The sequence below is a fragment of the Geotrypetes seraphini genome, chromosome 14, assembly GCF_902459505.1.
Source record: "Geotrypetes seraphini chromosome 14, aGeoSer1.1, whole genome shotgun sequence".
Taxonomy (NCBI): Eukaryota; Metazoa; Chordata; class Amphibia; order Gymnophiona; family Dermophiidae; genus Geotrypetes; species Geotrypetes seraphini.
The window spans coordinates 61,214,766-61,234,730 of record NC_047097.1 but is presented as its reverse complement, the minus strand read 5'-3'; the positions used below and the strand labels follow the sequence as shown (position 1 = coordinate 61,234,730).

Here is a 19,965-nt window from a genome sequence, read left to right as displayed (position 1 = left end):
AAAATCAGGCACGCTGCTGGCCTCAATCACCTGTAGTGGAAGACTATTCCAGCGATCAACCACTCTTTCGGTGAAAAAGAATTTCCTGGTGTCACCTCGTAGTTTCCCGCCCCTGATTTTCAACGGATGCCCTCTTGTTGTCGTGGGACCCTAATTTGTTTTGGAAAGGGAAATTGAAGGTAAATGTCCTCTGATCTACCTATTAAGGAGATTAATTCTAGCAGATACAATGGTCCTTGGCCATATAAAACATTGAAAACCATCACACAAATCTTAAAATGTAGGCTTGTGTATATTGGCAACCAATTTTACATTTAAGATTTAAGAGTTAAGAAACTGCTGTTATTTAAACTTAATTGTATTATGTGGAACAAATTATAATGAATGCCCTATATAGAATGGAAATGCTTTTGACCAATTGTATGAAGCTTGGGAAATGATGTTACACAGTCATTTAACAGTATATAAGCAGGTAATAATAGGCTTTGAGAACTCTGTGCAGACAATTACATGGTGAAACTGTCTATGAGACTTCTCCTTATACAAATTATTGGGACTTTATGGAAAGGCTGCATTTATAATTAGTTGGCCTTTAATAAATATTGCATAAATATTATTGATTGTACAAATATATCTCCAGTCTCTTGATTTGGGGCAACGTTTCTTGGGCAGGGGTGCAGTTTTCCCCCATGCTCCAAATGGATAAATATTTATTTATTTAAAAACTTATATACCGCTTTAAACCAAAGCAGTGTATAATTGACATACAAAATTTAAAACATACATCAAGCAATCAGCTCTTCCAGAACCTAATACCCCAATTTCACATAAAAGCTGACACATGCAAATATGTCTTCATAATTCTTTTAAAAACATTCTTGAGCTTACACAGGTGCATTTGCCCACCCAAACCATTCCACAGCTTGACACCCATGACAGAGAACACTGACAACCCTTTACGCACATGTGATATAGTGTTTACTCTGTCAGTGGTCAGTCTCATTGCATTTTCTGACCTTAACGCTCTAATCCAGGGGTAGGGAACTCCGGTCCTCGAGAGCCGTATTCCAGTCGGGTTTTCAGGATTTCCTCAATGAATATGCATTGAAAGCAGTGCGTGCAACTAGATCTCATGCAGATTCATTGGGGAAATCCTGAAAAACCGGCTGGAATACGGCTCTCGAGGACCGGAGTTCCCTACCCCTGCTCTAGTCAGATAGCCCTGTTTCAACATGTCCCAAAACCACTCAGGGGCCCTAAATAACTGTGTTAACTACAGATTCCACTTCTTTCCCTTTTCCTTGTCTTTCTATGTGAGACTCCAATATGAAATCCAGAGAGTGCTAAGGATTGATTGAGAAACTCACCAAGTACATCAGTTTGCGCTCTCCTGCCTCCCCGTTGCTCTGGTGACAGTTTTGCTTCTGCTTCTATAATGGCACTCATGGCAGCCTCGGCTTTCTCCTTGATCTGAGAGTAAAGAGCCTTTTGCTGGGTTTTGTCAACAATGCCCAGCTGTTGTAGGGTTGTATCTAGGGTCTGTGGAACAGAAACCTGGTGCCTTACAGGTTTATCTTCTCGGCCCACGGCACATACCACCTGGGAAATAAAAGCAAGAAAATGAGAAAGAACTATTAAGTGGGGAGCATTTCTAAAGCAGTGGTTCTAAGCCCCAGACCTCAGGACACATTCGGCCAGTCTGGTTTTCAGAACATTTACAATGAAGATGCACGAGAAAGGTAGAGATTTATCTCATCCACATTCATTATGGAGATCCTGAAAAACAGGATGACGAGATGTGTATCAAAGAATGAGTTAAGAAACACTCGGTTTTCAGCCAGTAACATCTTTCTATTCCTGAGCAGTAATTCTTTTGAATCAAATACTTGTGTATGCAAACAAGATCTTCTTATATGCAAACGTTTTCAATTCGTTGGATCCTTATATTTGTAAACGCCATCTTCCACCGTGGTCCTTCTATGAGGGTCCTTCAAAATGTTTCTGCGCTTTCATATGTTTATGGGAAATGGTTGGGGGGGCGGGAGAAGTGGTAAGAGGGTGTGTCATAGAGTGTCATGGGAATGGTCAGTCAGGAAAGCCGACTCACCTTGCAGGTAATGGGACAGCTGTTACGCTGTGGTGAAGATGGCTGCTAAACTTCAAAAATTAAGCGTGGAAACTTTTTGAAGGTCCCTCATATTATGATGTTTGATTATTTTTTTATTTCTTGGCAAATTTAAAGATTTGTGTTGCTAGATCCCGTGTGAATTAACTAAAGCTCCAAAGGATTTCAGAAGATTAAATTCAATGGAACATTTTATTATTGGAAGCAAACTACCTTTGAGACTTTGAAGTTCACTTTGGAATCCGACTGGATGACTTTAGAATCCCTTCACAAGGTATGCGCAAGCTTTTTTGCTGTCTCTATGACCAATAACTTATTGATAAAACCCTAGACTCTCATGTGGAGCATCAGAAAAATAAGATCAATGATTTGAAATCTGTTTCTCAAGTTAACCCTTTCAGGACCAAGGGACATATTTGTCCCATAACTTTAAAATCCTATAAATTTTGATTGGGATAGTCTACAGTTCTAAATTTGATATGTACGGATTCCATATGATACTGCCTTTATGTAAACAAACTGGTTCCGACATTCATTCATTAGCGTCGTTGCCAGATTGACGAGAAGATTCACTTGCCACACTGTCCATAAGCCAGAAGTTTGATTTTTTTTTAAAAAAAATAATGATATTTCACAAAAAAAATCAATTTTTTGGCATCTGCAAGCCCTTTTTACCATAAAAATGTCGTCAAAACCACAAAAATTGGCCTACGATCCTTATGGTCCTGAAAGGGTTAAGGAAGTAGAGAGCTGAGTGCTGAAGGATATTCATTTATTTCAATGTAAGATTGAGAACCTTGAGAACGAGGCTAGATCTTTTAAACTTAAGATTTCTGAATTTTCCATCTGTTCAGTTAAGCTCCATTTGGGGCACTTTCTATAGATTTATTAAAAGTGGTTTCCAATTATGCTAAAAATGGACCAAAGCCATTGCAGAAAATATACTTTCTACCAGGTTCATCTGATTGGGCAGAAACTTTGGAAGGTCCTGTTAGCACAGAATTCTCATCTGATAGTTTAAATATATCCGCTGTCCTGGAGAGATCTCAGGAGGAGATAACATTTAGAGCTACAATTTTGATTTCATTCATTCTCTATTATGTTCTTGGGAGATAAGGATATGGATATTTCCAGATTTGGACACAAGAGAGGAAGTTACTTTCAAATAGCCAGTGTTGATCAAAGTACGTAAGTAAAAGTAAAAAATAAATACCGGTATTTATTTTAATACTTAAGTAAGTGAAGCACACATTTAAAAATGTACTTAAGTGAAAATTTTAAAGTTATTGCCTAATATAATACTTTTTGAATAAAAGTACCATATTACAATGAATCCAAATATGGTTCACGTTTTTATCCCAACAACTTTATTGGTCTACAATTCAGTCTACATTGTTGTTGCTGTTTGGTGCCATTGACTTGTACTCGAGTCCTAGCGACTTGATGAATTGCGGATCTAAAAAGAAATTGGTTTTGTGCTTGTGCAGAAAGATCTTCCAGCGTTTTCAACAAATCCAGCCATCTGATTACAGGACACCCTCTTCACCTGGTTCCTTCGATCTTCCCAAACATGATGTCCTTCACTGATCTCTCTCTTCTGATGGTGTGACCAAAATAAGACAGTCGTAACTTCATCATTTAGACTTCGAGTGACGTAGCACCAAAGCTCAAATGAATCAATCTTCTTTCTGTCTTGTTTCCGTAATGTCCAGCTTTCACATCCATAACTGACCACTGAGAAAAAGAGTGCATAGACAAGTCTGATCTTTGTTTGGAGTGTTACCTCCTTGCCTTTGACTACTTTGTCGAGAGCCTTCATTGAAGAGCGACCAAGTGCTATTCTGCAGAGTTGCTTCTTTGTTTACAAAAGAGCCCAGGAGATTGAAATCCTTTACAACTTCCGTTCTATCGCCTTCAAGCTCAAAATCATTCTTTTCCGTGTTCATGATCTTCATCTCGTTTATGTTCAGTTCGAATCCCATGTTATAACTTTCGGCTTTGACTTTTCTCAATAGATACATGCTGTCATGGTCATGGTGAGGCTAGACTCAGTTAGGGCACTGGTCTTTGAATTCTTATGTTCTTATGAGAAAGGGTTCATGCCTATAGATGAGGATTCCAGATACCTTACCTCTGCCAAAAACAGAGTCATTTCTTATGGGCATGGTTTAATACCTGAAAATATATTTGTGTGTCAGCATTCTCTTCTCAGGAATATTTTTAGTATTGTAACAGAATATATATCCAGATATCTATTTTGTGTAATGCATAGCTATATCTTTTGTGTAATCTGAGTAGTATTGCTAATTATTATATACGGTAATATATATTCCATATTGGCTTTGCTTCCTTGAGTACTACTAGCGTGATAAGTCTTTGGTCTTGTGGTTACTGTAGGACCACTCCCCTAGACACAAACGAGTCCAGAAGATTGCTATACCAGGGGAATTTCTGCCTTACGCAAAATATTTCCAGGTTCAGCGAGTGTCTGTGGCCACTTTTTCCAGCTACAAGTCTCTCTTCCTTATTTACTTTTCAGCTTTAACTGCATCAGAAGTAACTAGGTAAAAGTAGTCAAAATTGGCAAAAGTAACAAATGTTTCCTGTACCTCTTTACATGTAAAAGTAACAAAAACTTTACTTAAGTACAGTATAGTTACATTTGCATAGTTACTATACAATAGAGAATGTCACGGGGACAAATTTTTCACCGTCCCCGAAGGAACTCAATTTCCCCCATCCCAGTGAGTGTTGTCGCTGTCCCTGTTCCTGCCCCTTTCCTGTAAGCTCTACCTTAACTGCACAAGCCTTGGACATTTATGATTGTAAAGTGTTTGAGGCTTGTGCAGATGAGGACGGAGCTTAGGCATTGGTGGAATGAGGCATTATGACATCACAAGCTGAGCTCTAGAATGTTGCTACTTAGGATGTTAAAGTGTTTGAGGCTTGTGCAGATGAGGACGGAGCTTAGGCATTGGTGGAATGAGGCATTATGACATCACAAGCTGAGCTCTAGAATGTTGCTACTTAGGATGTTAAAGTGTTTGAGGCTTGTGCAGATGAGGACGGAGCTTAGGCATTGGTGGAATGAGGCATTATGATATCACAAGCTGAGCTCTAGAATGTTGCTCCTTAGGATTTTAAAGTGTTTTAAGCTTGTTTGAGGCTTGTGCAGATGAGAATGGAGCTTGCAGGAATGGGGCAGGGACAGGAAAAGAACTCATGGGGATGGAAAAATGAGATCCCGCAGGGATGGGGGAAAAAAACCTGTCCCTGTGTCATTCTCTACTGTAAATAGCTATACTTGCCATACTAAGTTCTTCTTTGATTTTCTGTTGAAATTGCATAAATAAACATTTTTTTTGAAAAAGAAAGAAATGGAAGCCTCCAAACCAGCCAGACTTTATGAGTAATACAGAACTGTAAGAAGGGAAAGAGAAACAAGGTGGCCAGAAACATGACCACCACTTTGCACCGGCCCTAATCACCCTTGCTTAAACACTAGTTAAGTCTCTACCATGTCGACCATATGGGCAGCCAAACATGATGGGGATGATATGTGGCTATAGCCTAGGGTTACCAGATGTCATTCCCTGGACATGTCCTTCTTCTGAGGTCATGTCCGGGGGTCTGGACGGCTTTTAAAAAACCCAGCACTTTGCCTGGTTTTGAAAAGCCTCCTGAAATCGCGTCGGGCAGGGAGGAAGTCCACGCACGCAAGGATGCCATGTGATGACATCATACACACGCAGGCCTGTGTGTGATGTCATCACATGGCATCTGCGCATGCGCGGTCTTCTTCCTTGCCTGACAAGAGCAGGCGGCAGGGGGCGGGGCTGGGGTGGGACCGGAGGCAGGATTAGGGCGTTATGGGGCGGGGATGGGTGGACCTGGGCGGACCTGTGGGCGGGTCTAGGGGGGGTCCGGATTTTCTGATTGGAAAATCTGGCAACCCTACTATAACCAAGACTCCAAGTATTGCTTCCAGGATTCAACTTACCAGTCAAGATGTCTTCCCCTCCCGTCTGAGCTGCGCAGCATGTGATAACAAAGTGATCTGCAACACCGGAGTTGCTGATCTTCACCCGTCTTTTGCTCTTTGTGTAGAAGTCTGTTCAGCATTGGCCTTAGTTCCCACAAACTGGATTTGGCGAATCTTCTTTCAGTCTTTTGCCATTTGCGGGACACAGAGCGTAGAAGCCTGCCTGGCTTTGGCCGTAGTTCCCTAACGTTTCCCTAACACCACATCTCAACAGCCAGGTTGCGTTTCCATCCTCGTTCTGTTTAGGCCTCACCTGTTTCTATCCTACACACTTTCGAATTCACTGTTTTTTTGACCCTACTACCTCTCCTGGAAGAATACTCCAGGTGTCCACTGTGAAAAAGTATTTCCTGATAGTCCTCCAAAGACGGCCTCCATTCATGTTCTCCAATTGACTTTCCCTAAATCTCTGGAAGAAGTTTGTATATTAATACCTTTCAAGTTCTTATATGTCCGTATCATTCCATATCATCTCTCTCTCTTTCTCTTTAGTATATACATAAAGAGTCATGGATTTGATCAGCTGCCTTTTCTGTAGGTCCAATCAAAGTGGTTTTCATAGACTATATGCTTTCTCTGCCCCTAGTGGGCTCGCAATCTAAATTATGTACTTGGAACCATGGAGGGTTAAGAGACTTGCCCAGTGTCGCAAGGAGCTGCAGTGGGACTCAAACCCAGTTTCCCAGGTTCTCAGCCCACTGCGCTTACCATTATTCAAGTCCTCCAGTCTCTTCTCATATGTCTTTATGGCACAAACCCTGTACCATTTTTGTTGTCTTCCTCTGAACGGTCTCAAGTCGCTTTATGTCCTCGAAGAGATAAGGCCTCCAAATCTGGACACCATACTCCAAGTGAGGCTTAACCAACAACTTCTACAGGGGCTTCAATACCTCCTTTCTTCTGCTCGTTATGCCTCTCTCTCTGCAACCGAGCATTCTTTGGGCAATAGCCACCACCTTGTCACATTATTTTGCAACTTGAGATCCTCATTGGCTTCCGGTATCTCATAGAATAACTTATAAACTATGCCTACTCACTTTTAAATCAATACTTTTTAAAACACCCGCATTTATTTTTAAATCACTGATTCCATACTCCTCAAACAGAACATTGTGGTCAAACGAACAACATTTACTGACAATTCCTTCTCTCAAGATCATCAACACTAGACGACAATTTATCTTTTCCGTTACTGCCCCACAAATCTGGAATTCTCTTCCAATTTATTTAAGAGAAGAACATAATATTGATAAATTTAAGACAAATTTAAAAACATTCCTTTTCAAAGATGCTTTCGAGCAATAATTCTTAATCTTGAATTTATTAATAATGTTGTATTTGACCATGCATCTTAATTTCCTAACCTTGTGTTTTTACCTGACCACCTTTTCTATAATAATTTGTAGTTCAAATCCCCTTCGCCTTTTTGTTCTTGTTTGTTAAGTTTGTATATAGTCTAGTTTATTTTATGTTTATGTTTAAATAATGTATTACTTTTAATATTGTAATTGTAATTGTTTTTTTAATGTATGTTCATCGCTTTGAAGTATGATTAAGCGATTAATCAAAAAAACTTTAATAATAATAATAATAAACTCAGTCATTATCTCCCCCAAAGTCTCTCTCCTGATCCACGAATGTCAGTCTCGCACCCCCTAGCACTTACTGCTCTTCTGTTATTTCTGCGTCTCACGTGCATCACTTTGCACTTTTTTTGCATTAAACTGATCTGCCACACATTTGTTCTTTTCATTTTCGTAATCTCTTCTCATGTTGTCCACTCTGTTGCAAATCTTGGATATCATCTGCAAAAAGGCAAATTTTTCTTTCTAATCCTTCAGCAATGTCACTCACAAATGTGTTGAATAGAACCGGCCCCAGTACCGATCCCGGAGGCACTTCATTACTTACATTTCAATCCTCTAAGTAGACTCCATTTGCCACCATCCTCTGCCGTCTGTCAGTTAACCAGCTCCTAATCTATTTCACCACTTTGTGTCCTAACTGTAGCCTGCTGAGTTTTAAAAATGAGCTTTGTGGCAGGCAAGGGAGTCTTCACAGCGGGTCAAACCTCTCTGAGCCGGTGACCTGTCAAATGCGCCCCGACAACTGCGCGCACCGACATGCTTCAGCAAGGCTGTGAAAACCTTCCTCTTCACAAACCCAGCGCCTTAAGGACATGCACCCAGAAATGCCATTCAGAGTCAACGCACCTACGCTACCTACTCTCACCAGAGCTGCTTAGTGGATATGTTTTTTTGTCATGTCTGTATTGTAAGTTATATAATCTTTGTCCTGTCTCGATTATATTGTGGATGTACTTTGTAACCCGTTCGGGGCGCCTTTGGGAGGACAGGCGAAATAACTGAGCAAATAAATAAATAAATGCGCCCCAACAATTGTGCGCACGCCAAATGCACGCACGGGCACTGAATGGTGACCCGTCAAATGCGGCCCGATGTGGATACTATTTTGTCTTTTTGAGGGTTACAAAGTAATCCTCTTTTTTGAAGGGGGTGGTCCACACTACACTGAAAATATGCACTTTGTTAGGGTAAGGTTTACATAATGATTATGGGAACCCTATCTGGAAGATCCTGATTTGCTTAGACTCCTCAGGCCCCATCCCTTGGGCGTTAGGTCCATCATGTTGTCATCCTAGGAACATTCGTACGTATAAGGGAAAAAAATCTCTTCTTTCATTCATCATCCACGGAAGATTCCTATTTATACAGGAATAAATCCTTCAATTGTCCTGTGTGCATTTGTCGGTGTACCCTCTGAGCCAGCTCATGTGCCAGTCTGAGTGGTCTTTTGGAATGGCAAAAAGGAACAACTAAAAGGCTTCAATGGTGCAAAAATCAGCACTCTAATCTCAGTTCCAAAAACAGGTTTATTCCTTGGATTAAAGATTCTCCACAGGTTCAGCGCAATATTCTCATTATAAGCATATTTCTCTGGTGCTTAAAACAAAATGTTGCCACCTCCCCTGTCTCCAAGGATATATCAAACAAATCTTTAAGAGGACCTGCTAAAACCTCGCTGAGCTCTCCCAAGATTCCGGGATGGATCCCATCCAGCTCCATGGCTTTGTCAACTTTCAGTTCTTGAAGTTTTAATAAATACTCTCTTCCATAAATGGTCTTGTTAACCATCCCTTTTTAAATAATTTCTAGCATCTTGAGTGTTTTTTTAGCTGCCGCCGCCACACACTGGGTGGAAGGTTTCATCGTATTGCCTAAGATGACACCCAGATCCTTTTCTTGGGCGCTAACCCCCAAAGTGGACCCTAGCATCCAGTAACTGTGATTCAGGCTATTCTTCCCAAAGTGCATCACTTTGCATTTGTCCACATTAAATTTCATCTGCCTCTTGGATGCTCAGTCTTCCAATTTCCTGAAGTCTGCCTGCAATTTTTCACAATCCGCATGCATTTTAGCAACTGTGAACAGTTTAGTGTCATCTGCAAATTTAATCACCTCACTCGTTCCAATTTCCAGATCATTTATAAATAAGTTAAATAGCACCCGTCCCAGTACAGACCCCTGTGGCACTCCACTGTTTACTCTCCTCCATTGAGAAAAATGACCATTTAACCCCTACCCTCTGTTTTCTATCCGATAACCAATTCCTAATCCACAAAACTGGTAGCAATCCAATTCTCTGATTTTCTATCTAGTACAAATGCACTTCATCCCCATCAGACTGTTTTTTGTCCTCATCATTCTACTAAATATATTTATTTATTTATTTATTCAATTTTCTATACTGTTCTCCCAAGGGAGTTCAGAACAGTTTACATGAATTTATTCAGGTACTGAAGCATGTTTCCCTGTCTGTCCTGGTGGGCTCACAATCTATCTAATGTACCTGGGGCAATGGGGGGGATTAGGTGGCTTGCCCAGGGTCACAAGGAGCAGCGTGGGTTTGAACCCACCACCTCAGGGCGCTGAGGCTGTAGCTTTAACCACTGCATCACACTCTCCCCCCCCCCCTATATTCATTGACCGAAACCAAAATCCAGCGCTCCTCCATGTTGGATACGAATGACAGAATTTTTTTTCCCACTGGTTACAAGGCACATCTCAATTCCACATTCCATATTCTAATTGGCCTTCTTAATCGCATCAGACAAATTCTCGACAGTAACCGTGATGTTGGGGTTTTTTCTCTCGATTATGTCATCATCCTTTTATTTAGTGGCTCATAGTATCCTTCTGAACCACCTGAAAGATCTACAAGTTACAGGGTCAGCCCTTCAGTGGTTCTGCTCTTATCTATCAGATTGCTCTTATGCACTTTGTTATCCTGGTACTCTTTCTAAATCTAAACCACTTTCCTCTGGCGTCCCCCAGGGATCTGCTCTTGGACCTATACTTTTCAATATTTTTCTGGCCCCCCACTGACTCTTTTGCTTCAATTTCTTGGGTTTATTATTTTGTCTTCGTCTATGCAGATGACTTCAGCTTCTTCTTCCACATGATTCACATACTCAACACCTGTTATTCTCTCATTTTTGAAAATTAGATATGGTTAACGACAAACAAATTAAAAATCAACTCACAGGAAACAGCAGTTACGATCTTTTCTTCTAGAACAGCTCTTCCAAACCCTCCCAGTTTCACCATGCCAGGTGCTACTTTTACAGCAACTTCTAAGCTCCTTGGAGTAATGATAGACAATACTTTATTCTTTTAACTCCCACATTTCAAAGATAGCTTCTTCCTCTTTCTTTGCTCTCCATCGCATTCGCTCTAATCGTTCAGTTCTCTCCATTGGTTCCCTTCAAATACTTTTACATTTCTTAGTTCTTTCTGAACTTGACTACTGCAATTCCATTCTTATAGGTCTCCCACACTACCAACTTGTGCAGAACACTGCAGTTAGACTCCTTTATCACTGTTCTAAATTTGATCACTTTTACTCCTCTTCTGAGAGCAGAACACATCCGTACAATACAATACAATGCTGGGTCTTATATACCGCAGTTTTCTGCTAGGAATCAATGCGGTTTACAACAAGATTTGGGTCAAGTTCTCAAGTTACATTGTTAGCATGATCATTAGTTTAGGGGGAGAGTGGAGGATCATTAGTTTAGGAGGAGAGTGGAGGGTTCAAAAAGAAGAGGTAAGTCGTTAGTTTCTTTCGGAATTCGAGGTCATTGATGGGTTGTCGTAGGTGGTTCGGCATTTTGTTCCAAATGTGAGGTCCTTTGTACTCGAAGGTGGATTCAAATATCTTTCTTCGTATTTGATGAGAAGAAGGGAATGACAGTTTGTAGCGTTGCATTGTACGTGAATTGAAAAAGGAGTGTGTGATTTTAATGATCGTACTAAGTCCCTCTGAGTTCTCTCCGTATATCGTCTTGTGGACCATGCATGCTATCTTGAACTGTATTCTTCTCTTCATTGGCAGCCAGTGCAGCTGTTTTAACATATCGTATCCCCTTTAAATATAACATTCTTTCTTTTCAAATTCAGTCCTCTGGCCTACCATTTTTCTTGTTTAGTCTGTTGGTTCCATATTTCTCACAGAGAGCTCTCCATTCTTCCCAGCAGCACTTGATGACTGTTCCTTCTTTTAGATGACTATTTCTTGATATTCACAGAAATTTGTCTTTCTCAGTCATGGCTCCAATTTTATGGAATTCCCTTCCATTCTATCTTCACACTGAAAGTAAATTCATAAGATTCAAAACTCAATTAAAAGCTTACTACTTTTCACTAGCTTTCAATGTAAAATTCATCTTTGCAGAACATTAGGTATCCCCAAAATCCTAATGTTTTTCTCCTTTTCCTCAAGAACCTTGAAATTATTGTAAATCAGTCCTTCCTGGCTTTTCCATGTGTTCCAGTTATGTCTTGTCTTGTTCATTGTATTCTCATATTTTATGGGTTCTCCCCTCCTCCTTAACTTTTTTTAAAATTGTAATCCAGATTTTAAACTTGTTTTTATATTTGCGGTACATCTGAATTCAAAAGGGCCTGGGATCTCTCGGAGAGAGAAAGAGATAATGGTTATTGTGAATGGGAACTGGATGGGCCATTTGGCCTTTATCTATCATCGTGTTTCTGTTTCTATAACTACAAAGCTCTATGACCTCACAATGCAGGTGTAAAGAGCCTTAGCCAATAGGGCGAGGAGGAGATAGTGGATGCTGTGGATGGGCTATTTGGCCTTTATCTGCCATCATGTTTCTATAACCATAAAGCTCTATGACCTCACAATGCAGGTGTAAAGAGCCTTAGCCTATAGGAAGAGGAGATGCAAATGTTAAGAGCCTTAGCCAATAGGGAGAGGAGATAGTGGATGCTGTGGATGGGCCATTTGGCCTTTATCTGCCATCATGTTTCTATCAAATAAACTGACCTGAACTGTTACCCTTTTACGAACCTTTTCTATTTCTGCTATATTGTTTTTGAGCTATGGGGACCAGGACTACCCACAATATTCGAGGTGCAGTGACATCAGGGCCCTATATGGAGCCATAATGATATTCTAAGTTTTGTTCCCCATTCATTTTCGAATCATCCCTAACACTGGCGTAGAGAGGGTGAGAGACGCCTGGGGTGGTGGCGCCCCTCCCCTGCCCTCTTCTCCGCCCCACCTCCACATGCTCTTTCCACACTCCCTCCTGCCGTGCAAACGCTGTTTCCCTTCCCCCGTACCTCTGTAACATTCCTGGCGTGAGCAGCAACCCCCCAACCTGTGGTCGTGCCCGCTTCGGCTCTTCCTTTGACATCACTTCCTAGGCGTGGGTCCAGGAAGTGATGTCAGAGGAAGAGCCGACACTGGCTCGGGAGCAGGTTCGGGGGGTGCTGCTCGCGTCAGGAACGTTACTGAGGTACGGGGGAAGGGAAGCAGCGTGCACTGTGCCCGGGGTGGACCGCTCTCCCCCCCTTACGACGCCACTGATCCCTAACATTCTATTTGCTTTTGTGGCAGCTGTGCCCCCTACTCTGAAAATTTCAACTTATTGTCCACAGTGATTTGAAGATCTGTTTCTTGGGTGGTGACTCCTAACACAGAACCCGTAGTGGGGCTTATTTTTTCCCTACATGCATCACTTTGCACTGCCCACCTTAAATTTCCTCTGCTGTTCAGTTGCCCAGTCTCAAAGTTGTGCATAGCTCAAAGAAAACAAAAACAAAAACAGGGAGGTGTTACAGACATTAATTGTGGTTGATTGTTATATCTCAATATTTTCTTCAGTGTTTGTTGCCACCTTTAACCTTTAGTTATAATACAGCATGGCTCTTTGCACATATAGTGTGTCTTTGCTTTTCAACTATGAAAAAGTGTCTAGCCCTTCTTATCTTATCTGTAGAAAATTTGCAATTACAGATCCAGAAATGCAATGGAGTAAAACCAGGAATGACTCAACCTGTTCAGATGACATAGATGTAGTTGGTTACACTGCAACCTACAATTAGCAACCTAGTTTATTAACAAACAGGTTCATGTTCAGGTAACCTTACCAACTTTCTTTCCGTTTCTCGCTGTTATTGTAGGGCTGCTGATCTCAGCCCTTTGTCAGTAATTACTTTGGCAACAGGGCCCAGGATGGACACACGTTGTCATTAAAGGGTCTGAGGGACAGTGTCTGCCCCGTTACCTTGCTCAGTAGAGGCCGGTCTTCGCGGGATCTGCAGACGACAGTGCAGATGCGAACCGCCAGTTTGGGCCTTGAGAAGGAGCAGCCTGGGAAGGGCGAGACAAAAAAATAAAGAGTACAAGAAAAGTGAAGAAAGAAAGAAGAGTGGCACAGAGAAAGAGGAGATAAGTGAAGGGCAAAGCCAGATGAGAGGGACGAGAGAAAAGAAAGTACAATATTTAAAAGGAGGAGAAAATAGGATATAAGGAAGGAGGAAGAATAAAAGCAAGAGAAATTAAGGATGTGAGCAGATAAGTGGAGGAGGGCAGGAAAAATAGCATGCGTATAAGAGGGAAGAGGAAATGAAACAATAACAGGAAAAGAGAGAATAACGAAAGCACAAAATGCAAAGAAATAAAGAGAAAATGTAGAGAATAAAGAGGAAAAATAGGTAGAAAATAAGAAGAAAGTAAGATAAAAATAGAGGAGAAACAAATTGAGAATGGAATGAAAAGGCAAACAAAAAGAGGAAAGGAACAAAAAAGAAGAAAAGAAGAAAATAAAATAATCTTTAAAGCCATTCTCTTGGTTTCTGGCTTCTGCCTTTCTTTTCTTTTCTTTTTTTTGGGGGAGGGGGGCGTTGTGGATCACTGATTCTACGTGCATTATGTTTCGGGGATCATCTCCATTCACCTACTCACTCACTCGCAAGTCTCCGGTCTTATACCAATACCATGGTGCTCATTTTCAAAAGAAAAAAACATCTCAAAAGTGGCACAAAAGGGCTCGCTGGATGCTTTTCTCTCAAAAAAATCTAAGTCGCAATTTTCAAGACACAGAATTGTGATATTTTACTCAGCAGTTCGTCTACATCACAAGGGAGCGTATTGGAGGCATGCTTTGGGCGGGACTTGAACAGGCTTTTAAATCTGGACGTTTTTCAGCAATAATGGAACAGAAAAGAAACATGTTTTTAGCTAGACTAGTTTCAGTCATGACTTACTCAGAAAAAATTGGCCAAATTGACCAGCTGACCACTGGAGGGATGAAGGCATAGCTCTTTCTTAATCCCCCAGTGGTCACTACCCCCCCAACCCCCCCAAAGATGTGACAGTGATAGTAGATACTAGGCTCTATGACTAGCTCTAGATAATTCAGCTTTTCCTAAGGAAGCAGCAAGCAAATGAATGGAGTAGCCCTAGTGGTCAGTGCAGTGGACAGTGAAAAATGGGACTCAGGTTCAATTCACACTTTAACTCTTTAATATCAGTATAAATGTATAAATACATGAGACCTCCCGAAACAAATAGCATAGTGGTTCCCAACCCTGTCCTGGAGGACCACCAGGCCAGTCAGGTTTTCAGGATAGCCCTAATGAGAGAGATCTGCATATAATGGAGGTGCCAGGCATGCAAATCTGCTCCATGCATATTCATTAGGGCTATCCTGAAAACCCGACTGGCCTAGTGGTCTTCCAGGACAGGGTTGGGAACCACTAAAATCGCAGAACTCCACTTTTTCATCCATTTTCTTCTCTCCCTACAAGTATCAGCACAGGATCCCGTGCATCCCCCCCCCCCCCCCAGCACTCCGCATTGGTTTCCGGTCTTAACAGGAAGCCCACGTGAGCGAAGGGAGCAGGGCATAGGAATGTTCAGACTCACAGACGCCAAACTGAGTGCCACTGCTAGGCACCAGATCAAAAAGGAGGTCCGTCTTCAAACACGCCGTAATTACACCACTCCTCAAAAAGCCTTCACTGAACCTCCAACTGCACTTCCAAGTTAGGGTTACCAGATTTTCCGTTTGGAAAATCTGGACCCCTAGACCCACCCACCCAGTCCCCCCCCCCCGTTCCACCCATCCCTGCCCCGTTGCACCTTAGTCACGCCCCCCAATTCCAGCCCAGCCACGCCTCCCGCTGCCTGCTCTCATTGGGCAAGAGGAGATCTGCACATGCGCAGATGCCCTCCTGCCCGACGCAATGCGGAGGAAAGCTTTTCAAAACCTGGACAATGTGCCGGGTTTTGAAAAGCCATCTGGACTCCCGGACATGTCCTCTAAAGGAGGACATATCGGGGAAATCCGGATGTCTGGTAACCCTATTCCAAGTATCATCCCATCTCCCTCCCCCACCCCTTTTTATCCAAGCTACTTGGACATGTTGTTCACAGCTGTCTCTTTGACTTTCCATCATCCCTAGCTTTTCTCAACCCACTCCTATCAAGCTTTCGCCCCCTGCACTTTACAGAAACTGCCCTTGCTAAAGTTGCTATGTTCCTGTCAGATCCAAAGGCCTCTATTCTATCCTCATCCTTCTAGATCAGTGGTCTCAAAGTCCCTCCTTGAGGGCCGCAATCCAGTCGGGGTTTTCAGGATTTCCCCAATGAATATGCATGAGATCTATGTGCATGCACTGCTTTCAATGCATATTCATTGGGGAAATCCTGAAAACCCGACTGGATTGCGGCCCTCAAGGAGGGACTTTGAGATCCCTGTTCTAGATCTATCCGTTGCTTTTGACACCTTAGAGCACCATCTTCTCCTTGACTAAACTCAACTAAACCTTAAGTTTATATACCGCATTATCTTCACGGATGTGGAGCTCGGCACGGTTTACAAGAACTTAAAATATAGGAAGAGAAGGAAAAAAAAAGGTTTACATGAACTTATATATAGAAGAGAAGAGTAAGGGGGGAATAGAATTACATTTTAGTGAAAAGCCAGGTTTTCAGTTGCTTGCGGAATAATTGGAGGGAGCCCAGGTTCCGCAGCAGGGTAGTAAGGTCGTTCCAAAGACCTGTGATTCTGCAAAGCGAATACCGTGTAGAGAGGGGAAGGATAATTTATACCTTTGGGCGGGTCTGGTAGAGTCAGGACTCGAGGAGTTATAAGATAGTGGGATTAAGGGAGGAAGGATGCTGTGAATGATCTTAAAAGCCAGGCAGGAGCATTTGAAATGAATTCTGGAAATCACTGGGAGCCAGTAAAGTTTGGCTAGGAGTGGGGAGACATGGTCAGACTTGGATTTCAGGGCTCTGTTCTTTCTTGGTTCTCTTCTTATCTCTCATATTGCACTTTTAGTGTATTCGTGGGTGAATCCTCCTCCGCTGCTCTCCCACTAACATTCAGAGTACTCCAGGACTCTGTCCTGGGACCTCTTCTTTTCCTCATCTATACTCATTCCCTTGGTGCTCTGAAATCCTCCTCAATTTCACCTCTATGTAAATGACTCCCAGATCTACCTCTCTACACCAGCAATCTCTACAGGAATCCAGACCCGAGTCTCAGCCTGCCTGTCCGATATCGCTGTCTGGATGTCACGCCGCTACTTAAAGCTGAACATGACCAAGACTGAGCAACTTATTCTTCCACCTAAATCTACTTCTCCTTCCCCCCCCCTCCACTCGCTATCTCAGTGGATAACACTTGCATCCTACTTGTCTTGCCAGCTCACAACCTCAGGGTCATCTTTGACCCCTCTTTCTCTCTCTGCACAAATTCAACGGACCACCAAAACTTGTTTGTCTCTTTCTCTATAATATCTCCGAAACCTGACCCTTCCTCTCTGAGCACACTACCAAAGCCCTTATCCACACCCTTATCACTCCTCGCCTAGACCACTGCAACTTGCTTCTCCCAGGCCTTCCACGTAACCATCTCTCTCCCCTTCAATATGTTCAAAATTCTGCCGCACAACTTATATCCTGCCAGAGTTGCCATGCCCACATCACCCCTCTCCTCAAGTCACTTCATCGGCTCCCAAGGCAATTCCACATACAGTTCAAACTCCTCCTATTGAATTACAAATGCATTCACTCCGCAGCTCCTCAATATCTTTCCTCTCTTATCTCTCCCTGCAATTTTCCCCGGAACTCCATTCATCGGGCAAGTCTCTCTCATCTGCACCCGTCTCCTCTACTGCAAACTCCAGATTTCGGTCCTTCTCCCTTGCTGCGCCATATGCCTGGAACAGACTGCCTGAGTCAGTACATCAAGCTCCGTCCCAACTCCTAACCCCCTCTAACTTGTATATTACCCATGCCTGATGCAACCAGGGTTAAAAGTTTAAAAGTTACTTGAGTGTGAAAAACAGGGTTTAAAGAAGATTTTTGAAGGGTTTTTGAAGCAGAGAGGATCTGGAATGTAAGAACTGTGGGTTTTTTTTCCCTATTTTGAGAGGTTTGGTTTGTGTGTCTTTTGTATTGGTGCAGTTTTGGTATTCATAGTTTCATAGTTTATTCAAATTTTGATTAAACGCTTATCCAAAGGTACAAAGCGTTGTACATAATAATTAAAAATAGCTGGAAAACAAACATTTTAGATCATAAACATGAACAAACATTACAAACATACTAGTAACATGAAAATATTGGGGGAAAAAATGGGAGAACTACAATTTAAAAAAAAAAAAAGAATACAAATAAGAGAAGTACTACAATAGGAAAGGGAAATGATTTAATTCATGAGAAAATAGGTTCGCTGTCCTAGTGCAGAGATCAGCATCAGCTGTCTTGACAGTTGGGAGGGTGACTTGGATCTGTGTGCAGGTAGTTTGGTTTCTGGACCTTGTGAGAAGGTAATTATAGCTGGTTTTATTGAATTTTCAATAGGAATTGGAGATTTTGGTTGAAGTTGAGGTTTGATATATATAGATTCTGGTATTTATCCAAGGGTGAAAACATTTCTTTCTGGCTGATGTGAAGAATTGTTTTATCTGTGAAACTATGTGATGCTAGAAATAGTGTTTGAGAATCTTCTGGGAAGTGTTTTGAGAGATTCTCTGAGTGACAAATCTGTGGTGCTGAGTTTTGGAGAAGATTTTATGAGATTCCTATGAAATGTTGATAGAGGTTGTGAACTGCTTTTGAAACCTGATTTCTGGAGAAATTTTCAGTCTCTGTGTAATTAGTCTGTGGTGCTGGTTTCTGGAGAAGTTAATGAGATGTTCCTGTGACAGATTTCTGTGGAATGTTGTGAAGCAAAGTTGTGAAACTGCCTCGGAAATCTTTTTCTGGGAATAATTTCTATAAAGATTTTTGGGATTTGGGGAAAAGATTTATATGCATGAAATATTTAGAGCAGGGGTGTCCAATGTCGATCCTCAAGGGCCGCAATCCAGTCGGGTTTTCAGGATTTCCCCAATGAATATGCATGAGATCTATTAGCATACAATGAAAGCAGTGCATGCAAATAGACCTCATGTATATTCATTGGGGAAATCCTGAAAATCCGACTGGACTGCGGCCCTCGAGGACCGACATTGGACACCCCTGATTTAGAGGAAGTTTTGTGATTATATATAGGAAATGTTTGGGGAGGGAAATAGTATAGGGAACATCAATTATCTGTTTTTTCCTAGCTTAGAAAGTATTTTAGGCAACTGTGGTGTTATTAGATTTAGGATAGGGTTTTTCTTATTGATTTGGTTTGGGTTTGAGTTAGAGTTAGAGTAGTAGGTTGGTTTCAGGAAGACAGAGTCTGTGCCAATGTGGTACCCCTACACAGAAAGGACAGAAAGCCTCAAATACCCAAATATGGGGAAAAAGAAGAACTGTACAGAGGGGAAGTAGAATTTCATTGTCTAGATTTGATGTACAACATTTATTTATTACATTTTATTTCTATTTTAGATTTTGAATCCTTAGTGCTTCTTTATATCTATGTAGTTTATGGCTTAATTAACATTTTTTTTATTTCCAGGTTACTTTACATTTTATTATTACATTCATTATTATTTTTTAAATGTAATTCACTCCTTCTCCTGGGGAAAGGTATCAGTTTAACCCTCGGTATTCACGACTACAAAACAAAATCTTATTTCAAGCGGGATACTTTTTATCTCAGTCTGAGAAGGAGGGGGTTACACTGAGAAACTCCCTAACCCTCTACGTGTCCTGTTTGATTAGATTGTAAGCTCTACTGAACAGGGACTGTCTCCTGAATGTTTTAATGCACAGCACTGCGTACGTCAAACAGCGATATAGAAATGATGAGTAGTAGTAGGAGAACACAGAAATACGCCTTGTACCTAAATATATAAGTGACCTGCAAGATCTTCTCTGTTCCTGGAGGGCTCACCATAAAATATGAAGTGGTTTAGGTGGGATTGGCACCTGGGTCCCTTTATGTGAAGTCCACTGCACTGACCACTATGCTGTCCTTCTGCACTTCCGAGATGTCTGTGCGGGCCGGTTTACTAGA

General features: G+C 41.7%; 1 protein-coding gene across 5 annotated transcripts in view; it reads right to left on the bottom strand.

Annotated features, from left to right (window-relative positions):
• Positions 1-19,965, bottom strand: part of CARNS1 (carnosine synthase 1) — a 97,696-nt gene that overhangs the window by 13,599 nt on the left and 64,132 nt on the right. For all 5 annotated transcript variants that reach the window (XM_033919996.1, XM_033919997.1, XM_033919995.1 and 2 more), the window contains 2 exons: positions 13,783-13,868; positions 1,368-1,599 (listed from right to left, as the gene is read on the bottom strand). In XM_033919996.1, coding sequence (XP_033775887.1) covers positions 1,368-1,599; positions 13,783-13,868 — 318 coding nt within the window. The remainder of the gene's footprint in view (positions 1-1,367; positions 1,600-13,782; positions 13,869-19,965) is intronic.